This window comes from Populus euphratica, unplaced genomic scaffold, assembly GCF_000495115.2.
Source record: "Populus euphratica unplaced genomic scaffold, PopEup_1.0 scaffold3091.1, whole genome shotgun sequence".
NCBI lineage: Eukaryota > Viridiplantae > Streptophyta > Magnoliopsida > Malpighiales > Salicaceae > Populus > Populus euphratica.
The window spans coordinates 1-8788 of record NW_011502855.1 but is presented as its reverse complement, the minus strand read 5'-3'; the positions used below and the strand labels follow the sequence as shown (position 1 = coordinate 8788).

The window sequence follows — 8788 nt, the reverse complement described above, 5'->3', positions numbered from 1 at the left end:
AGATGGAGCATTACAAAAGATATCCTAAGTTTGGTCCCCAGATAGAAAACAGTTATTAATGGTGAGTTTCCCAAGTCTCAAGTACTGATGACTAAAATTAAGTCTCCTGTTAAGGGCAGGGTAGCTGACACCAGTGGCCAAAGACCGTTAGGTTTACACCTGCATTTCAAACAAAAGCTCCCGGGAAAGTCCATCTAACAGAGTGCAAACAACGACATTAATCTTTCGAGGACTCGGTGATAGAGATAGAGGGAGCTGCAGAAAGGAAGAAATTAAGGGATTCTTCATCCATGGGGTGTGGTGATGTTACTCCATCATCTTCGCCACCAACACCACCATCACCTCTTCCCATAAGTGTTGGACCGGGAAATCGAAAGTACAATTTCTCCTGCTCCTCCTCTCCTTCACCACCCTTTTCCCCTCCTCTTTCTAGCCACACATCTGCTGAAAACCTCCCTCTCTTGCCTCAAAGGTTGGCTAGTACTAAACGGGTGCCTTCAGCATTTTCATTGGAACGACCGGATCCTGATCCATTGGATTCTAAGAGCTCTTGCCTTGAAGACTTGTAAGCATTCCTCCCTTCATCTCATGTGATTGGTTTCTATCTTATATGTATTGAATGTTCACTTCAGTTTTTTCTGCCAGAAACTTCTCTTATTTTTCTTCTTTTTTACCCATTCTCACGTACTGGTATATCTTGCATGGACATTCAAAGAAATGAATCCTTTTCTGTTTCTTCATTCGTTTGGTATCATCTAATCTTAGAGATAAACGAGATTAAATTGTAATGTAAATTCATGTCGAATCTACCCAGCAAACCCCCCCCCCCCCACTAGCTTTGGTTGAGCTTGCTTGGACCTTCTTGAGTTTTGACTGGTAGGTTTTTTCCCTTTATACCTTCCGGTGAAATACGTACACCAACCAGTCAAAAGCAAGCAAATTTGAACTAATGACATTATGAAAGTTGAATCTGCCTCTTGGTGACTGACAGTAACAATGCAACGGTAATTCAACCATAGGCAATTATTTTTCATCACAAAATAGTCTAATAAGCAACTCATGATTTAAATTAATCTAGCTCATACTAACAATGGAAGAAATTAGGATAGAGGAAGATCGAGCCTGATGCTATCCCATCACAGGAAAAAAGAAAGAACCAATTTCTGATTATTTCATAGTTCAAGAAAGCAGGGGTGCTGTTCACTACTAATTTACTTCATTTTTCCTGTTCAATGCAGGCTAGAATGGTTTGTGCAGAGATGCTGTAGTTTTTGTTCCAAGTTTGTTTGAACCCATCATCTCATGCCTTACATATGCTGCAACCTCTACTTCTCCACCATTGTCCTGGAGAATTTGAGGCAATTATTTCTACTAACTGCATTCTGACTAGATTCGAAGTCTTGAAGAATCATTTTACAGGGGAAAACAGGTGCATCAATCAGATGTCACGATATTTTCTCACAGCTTTGATTCCAGCACCGAACCACAGTCTCCTTATCTTTTCTCAGCTTACATATTACAATGAACAAGAGAAGGGCCATGTCCTGTTAAGCTTAACTCTCATTTTCAGTCATCTGTAATGTAAGTACACGGTTGTGAGTTTCATTCAAACATGTAATCTTATCACAGCTCTCAAATCCCACGGGAGGAGTGGACCATAGTTTGAAACATGGTTAAATTTAGAGTGCGGCTGCTGGCCAGCGTACTGTGAGTATATAAGAGGGATGGTTTGGTTGTGCAATGAAATACAACCAACATCGGTGTAAATTAGTGAAGGACATTGCACAGATAGGCAGCCAATACAGCTCCTGACAGCCAAACTCAACTGGTATATAAACTCTTAAGATATGTGCCATACCACCCAACAAACCATAAAGGCACACACCGATTACCAGTGGGTATGCAAACTTCCAACATAGCAAATAATCATTGGCACATATCTTGTAAATTCCGAGCATTTGGTTGCGCATTACCAAACTCCCAACCTTGTCACAAACTTTCAACAGTGTATACCTTGTTACAGGATATTTTGTCAGGAAAAATAAACTGTGACTGCCATGCTTGACTGTAAGTTCTGAGCATTTGGTTGCATGTTACCAAACGCCTCTTGAGAACCAAGCTGCTGCTGCTGCTGTATGGGCATTACACCACCGGGATTGGATACTCCCGTATTATAGACTGCAAGCAAAGGCCACAACTGAACTTCAGCCTCGTATGTTAAGATTCTAGTAAACATACGACGAGCGCACTTGCTTTTTTGTTGTGTCAAAATGAACACCGTCGGTCACCGCCCTGCATGGATCCTATAAGAAAAGCAGAAGACAACCTCCCATTCTGGCAAGGGAGAAAAACAGGACATATCAGGAGGAGATGTCAGGCGAAAGAAAAGAAGGGGCAGGAAATAACTGCAAATTCATCCACCAAGTATGACTGAAAGGCGAAAAAAATAGAAGAGCAGGTTCATATTCTGATCATTCAGAACCGGAGAAGCAGATTCCTCTGAGGAAGCATGCTATCAGCAAATCCAATCTGTATAGTAGATTTAACAAGGGGAAGATAAATTGGAACAACATTAAACTTTCTATTTTAGTACAGAAAAGAATCAGCAATTGACGAGAGATTTTGGGTAAATTCTAGATCTCTGCATTGCAGATGAATCCAATATGCACTAATGAAATCAACAAGCCCTATCTTCCCTAAACACAGAATATAAATTTGCAAAGCACACAGGAGGCATACTTGCATTCGTGGCACAAGCGGCTGTGATGATATTGTGGAGGACATTTTCGGAATCTGAGGCAAACAAAACAGTACAAGGTTAAGACGGATCAAAAAAGGAAACAATCATTAAAAAAAAAAAGAAGTAAAAGTAAATAGAGAGAAAAGGAACATGGTACAAAAATCTGCACCGTGTAAGTAAACATCCATTATGAATTTATGTGCACAAGTAACATGCATGCAGCTTAAAAGAGATAAAACAGTTTAAAAGAGAAAGTTACGATCCAATTCCCGGATACATGACCAATAAATAAATAAAGTTTTTTTTTAAAGTTTTATATTTATACGAATCCAAACTTACGTACAAATTTATCTTTTAAATAACTCAATTAGAAATCAACGTAACAACAAAACTAACTTCATAATATAATTTGATTGTCTTAATATAAGAGTTAATACAAATTAATAGTTGTGGGGTACTAATTAGATATAAAAAAAATACAAATTTCAACAAAAAAGCAGGTCCTGAAGGTCTAATAAAATAACCCACTAACAAGCTATAAGTCTGAAAAGATAAATAATGAAAGGGTAAGTTCAACAACTCAGTGAATAGATAATATTCAATACACACACATGAAATAGTATAACAATAATGAATATATACACAATTATAACTCTAGGTTCTTATAGTAAGGTTTCTCAAATGGTCATGACAAGAATATCATAAGGTAAAGCTCATCAAAAAATCAAAATGCAATGAGCACAAGGCTCCGTATTGTGGGATAATCAGTTCACATAAATTGGTGACTCTCCTGACCAACTAGGGTTCAGATACGATGTGCACAAAGACTAATATTACCTTGTTAGCATGGATATTCTGACTAGCCTATCATAGGTTTATAATCATAATCAAACATATGTATTCATATCTTAAAACTCAACTCATGACATCAATCAAATGAGAAGCTATCAATTCAGAAATCAATTGAAAATATATATTGATTCATATTAAGAATTCAGATTCAACAATTAATCATATTTTATTGTAACAAAAGGATAATAATCAACATATATATTATCAAGAAGCATGATCCAATTCATATTAACAACTCAAATATTTATAATATTTCTCATGCATATAAAAAATTATCCACTCACCTGAATCGAAAGCAAACAGAACTCAAAAGTAGATATCGAAGAAAATCCTACTAGTGTTACGCCGATAGAATATCAGGATTATCTGAATAAAAATGAGATATATTAAAAAAAAACTAAAAAAAACATACAATCTATTTAATACACTTAACTAAGCGTCTGTTCCATAACCCTATAGGTTTTTGAATTAAACTAGTTATTGTTTCCAAAAGACCTAAAATTAAATGGTTTTTTTGAAATCTAATCCATAATAAAACAAATAATAAGACTTGATAATAATTCACTAAATAACCCTTATTTATTCATCAAACCAATTTGCAAAAATTAATATTACAGCAAGGGAACAATCTAAAATTTATCATATTTTTAAGGGTAAATTTGTAATTTTTGTTAAATGGGAGGACCAAATTAAAAGTGTTAAAAATTCATAACTATACTAGAATCCTACCCTAATTCATCTTTTATTCTGTCCAGAATCTTGGAATATGCTCCAGGGACCAATCTGAAATTTTTCCAAAGTTCGGGGACTAAACTGTAATTTTCACAAATTGAGGGACCACATTGAAATTTTATCATCTTCAACCTCAAATCCAGAATTTTCATGAATTATCTATTCTTATCTCATGATTTCAAATATAAATTCACCATTCAAACAAAATCATAACTCAAAATCATCGTATTTACCTACAATCTTTCAAAATGAAGTAAGTAGCTCATTACCCACAATAATCAATCCAAAACACAATCTTCAAAACCCGAACATTCAGCATCACAGAAATTTAAAGCTTAAAGAACACACATTATACATAATCTTGCTTTTAAATTTATTTTCTCTGACTCTCTTCTTCTCCTTTTATCTTTCCTTCTTCTCTTTTTTTTCTTTCTCTTTTCTTCTCTTTTCTCGTCACTTTTTTTTAACTCTTAGAAGACAACTCATTTTTTTTATATATATATTTATCAATTCTTTGTTCAATTACTACAATACCTTTTATTTATTTATATCTATTTTTGAGCCTTTAAGGACTTTATTATCTTTTTTTATTTATGTTATTTCAAAACATCACAAATAAAGGGTAGTGACATCTATAAATATTCAAGCAAGACAGATTTGAAGGTGGCCTCAAGCTTTTTTTCGAAAAAAGAAAAGAAATTGAGGTCTAACAGCATGCTCTCTGACAATAAATTATCCTCCCAAACTTCGATAAAACCCTCTTGCTCGTACTCAAAGAAGTGATGTGAAAATATAGGAGAAAGCTTAAAGATGAAATTTCATGGGTCTATATTCCTCTAGCAGCATATTAGAATTCCTGGTCACGAGACAGAACTGCACAAGTGATGCCCATGAGCACACAATAAATGAATTAGATTTAAGAATATAATACGAATGAATTCAGAGTGAGACAGACAAAGCCGAACTTAAGATATTGGTAGAGTAAGAGGCCTTTTGCCCTGAAATAATGCACTGTGTATTCAGAGTGGGCAGGGGGGTGTTTGTCGCTTAACCTTTTCCTCTGATCAAATAAACGTTCTTGTTAAGTTACCCCATGCTTAGTAGGTAAAATGCAAACAAAATGCCAAAAATAAAAGTTCAAGACAAAAAGCATGAAAGACACAGAAATGCATGGACGTAGGTTGCAAGGAGAAAGACCAAAATGAAGAAAAACAAATAGGGGGCCAAATTACTAATGATAACAAGAAGCTAATACTAGATTACCGGCCGAAACTTCTGCTGAGCCTGGCGCTGTAAATCATGCATTTGTGACTGTTGATTCTGCACGAGAAGTTCAAAATATTAAGATTAAGCAGTAAGACTCATCGATATGTAGATATAATTATCGAAAAAAAGCTGTGCATCTAAAACCTGGCCCTGTAAATCATGCATTTGTCACCAACGTGCACAGCAGCTCGGAACAAGGTCTCTTGCTCTTGAATCTTAGCAGCCTGAGCCTTGTCCAAAGTGGGAAGAGTCGTTGGCCCTTGACGGGTACCCAACTGTTAGGCTTCACGAGTATCAATTCTAGCCTGCAAAACTAGATAGATAAAAGTCCCTGAATACAAAGAAGCGATGATGATATACTCGATGCAAAATGAACTCTAATCCACCTTTAACCTCTCAATTTGAGAGAATATCGGCAAGTTCTGCATCCCCTGCAGCAACTGCTCGCTCTTGGAATTATAATCCACTTCCATCTCTGGCAGTAGTTTCGAGGATAACATAACTGGTAGCACTGTACCACGGGATCCAAAATAATGTTTTCCATGTTAAAATTATGCAATATATGCCAAATTTTGATCCTTTTGAACAAAGCTGTCTAGAAGTTTAGCAGGAAATGGAGAATAGAAGAAATGCGGCGGTAGTGAGTGACGGTTCCTCCTGCATACCATGTCCTCGTACACATGAAATTGACCACATATTTGTGTCATCAGAGAAAATCTAGGAGTGGAAAGCTAGTCCCCCGACATGGAGTACCTTTTCTGATCACAATTACCCTGGTGCACTCCCAGGAGATCAGCATCCATTATATCATGAGGTTGGATGCGAGAACTTCTAATTGCTTTAATTTCTTAAGGTTCTTTACTCGTCCAAATTATTAATATGTATGTTCGAAGCAAGTAAATATATGGATATCTCAACGAAAAAAGACGGAAAGAAAACAAAAATTTCACAGGCATGAAAGCATTTTAGCCGAATGTTATGGAGTTCCGTTTGAGGTTTTCCTGCTGCTACAGATTCAATCATTACCCCCACAAATGTACTTGGTTGCAAAAGCATATTGTTGTGTTTAAGTTTTGTAAGATTGCGGTTTGCAAGGAAACAATGCATGGTATATTCCATAGACGTGTTTTGCATCTGCAAGAAGAGAATCGATCTGTTTCCGGTTTCAAAAGTAATCTTCATTCCAGCAAAGGATAACAATCCCCAAACAACTTCTAAGAGTTTCAAATAACTACTCTCTCTTGATTTCCTTACAAATAAGGGAACAAATGTTTTGTTCATTCCCTACATCCTGCACATTGTTTAGTGGATTTTGTAGCCAGAAAAGATATCGTCACCGTCATGACAGAAGTTGTCAGCAATATTTCTCCCCCTCCTGGTATTCCCCCCTATCCTTCCTTTTTTTCTCTCATCGACTAACATCGTGTTCTGTGACCTAACTTTTTCTCTGCTGATGCCGAGATTACTGTCTGTGAGCTTGCCCTTTCTTCCGTACCAAGCTCTCCCTCTAACACTCGGCGTGCTTGTATAATGAGCAGATTTTCTCCAGTAACAAAACCAAAGAGTGATCAAACTTGTATGTGCTGATATCATTTCATTTTGCAGGATCTGTAGCAACCGTATCAGATGCACCGCCCATCCATTACATGGTTAAAATAGAGTTATTTTCGTCACTGGGGAAAAATGCAGTGGAGACATATGAATCAGGGGTTTTTGAAGCTGGAGGCTATAAATGGTACGTCTTATTGCTAGTGAATATGTGTCTTTCTTTGTCTTTCCATCTCCAACCGCAGTCATGTTTTATTATGAGAGACCCCTCTCATTTTTATTACCTCCTCCTGTGTTTGCTTTGCAAGGAAATTAGTTCTTTATCCGAACGGAAACAAGAGCAATAATGTAAATGATTACATCTCTCTCTATTTAGCAATGGTTGACGCGAGTTCTCTTCCACGTGGTTGGGAGGTCAACGTGATTTTCCGGTTGTTTTTGCTTGACCAAACCAAGGACAGCTACTTGGTAATTCAAGGCATGTTTTCTAAATCATTACTCTGCAATACATCCTCAAGCTATTGTCATTAGCTACAGTTTTTGTTTTAGAGTTTATATTATCACCAAAGTTATGCGTTGTAAATTGGGTGACGGGCAAGATTTACTTGAAGTAGTTTTCTTCAATCACTCTGGGTAATTTAGTTTAACTCAAGAGAAAGTGATGCCCCTCTCTGATGTTCTGGCCTTGTTGCCAAGGTTAGATGCAGCAGGAAAGGAAAGACGCTTTCATGGATTGAAGCTTGAATGTGGTTTTGATCAATTCATTAAGCTTTCAACATTTAATGATGCTCGTTATGGATTCGTTCTGGAAGACACTTGTGTGCTTGGAGCTGAAGTATTTGTCTGTGGAGAAAGAAGCAGAGGCAAAGGAGAGGTCTTATCAATGAAAAAGGATCCTACTGCTTCCGAGTACGCTTGGAAGATCGTGAACTTTTCGGAGTTGGATGAAAAACGCCAAGAATCACAAATATTCAGCACGGGAGATCATCAATGGTATACTTATTTTATTATTTTAATCTGCAATCTTAATTAAAACATGTTTCGGATGTGCTTTAGGAAGCCGATGTTTCTCTTACATTACGTTATACTCCATGTGCTAGCTTGCCCAAACAATTCGTTAGCTGTTAGTGATTCCTTTCTTTTCGAGATGAACACGAGCATAGAAAAATCACCTTCTCATATATTCTTTTCTTCTGTTATCAGTAGTATTTAGTAGTAGCACTTTTCCTTTTTCTTCTACATGTACCGGTTGTTTCAGGAAGATGGTGCTCTATCCTAAGGGAAAAGGTCTTGGAATGGGCACCCATCTCTCTCTGTACTTGGCTCTGGATTTGGCAACCCTCCCTGCTGGTTGCAGAGTATATGCGGATTACACCTTGCGCCTTGTGGATCAAGTCTATAGCAGAAATTACAACTACTATCGTAAAGGTAAGAACACAGATGATCTTTTTGCCGGTTTAACATGTCAATGAGATAGGAAAAAAAGAAAAAGTTGAGATTGTTCCATCTTCCTGCAGGCAGAAGCTGGTTTGGTGCCTCAAGCTCAGAAAGTGGATGGTCAAGCTATATTTCCTTGAGTTTTCATCAGTCTTACACTTACTTGGTTGTCAAGGACATTTGCATAATTGAAGCAGAGGTCATGGTACTTGG

General features: G+C 37.0%; 1 protein-coding gene and 2 long non-coding RNA genes across 4 annotated transcripts; 2 read left to right on the top strand and 1 right to left on the bottom strand.

Moving 5' to 3' along the window:
• Positions 1-476: 476 nt before the first annotated feature.
• LOC105119508 (uncharacterized) lies at positions 477-1770 on the top strand. The gene is made up of 2 exons (XR_841141.1): positions 477-565; positions 1239-1770. It is a non-coding gene; the product is annotated as an uncharacterized LOC105119508 (long non-coding RNA).
• Positions 1771-1888: 118 nt separating this feature from the next.
• Positions 1889-5685, bottom strand: LOC105119509 (uncharacterized). 2 transcript variants are annotated; one of them, XR_841143.1, is made up of 3 exons: positions 5588-5685; positions 2740-2793; positions 1889-2529 (listed from the first exon to the last, which is right to left on the bottom strand). It is a non-coding gene; the product is annotated as an uncharacterized LOC105119509 (long non-coding RNA). The 2 variants fall into 2 exon arrangements; XR_841142.1 differs by having other exon boundaries at positions 1889-2793.
• A 1180-nt stretch (positions 5686-6865) lies between these two features.
• LOC105119510 (MATH domain and coiled-coil domain-containing protein At3g58340-like) lies at positions 6866-8780 on the top strand (the record flags this gene model as incomplete). Its single annotated transcript, XM_011017652.1, has 6 exons — positions 6866-6968; positions 7196-7325; positions 7447-7616; positions 7840-8131; positions 8397-8566; positions 8656-8780. Coding segments are annotated over exons 1-6 (924 nt in total), but the record flags the coding sequence as incomplete, so codon positions are not given.
• Positions 8781-8788: the final 8 nt, after the last annotated feature.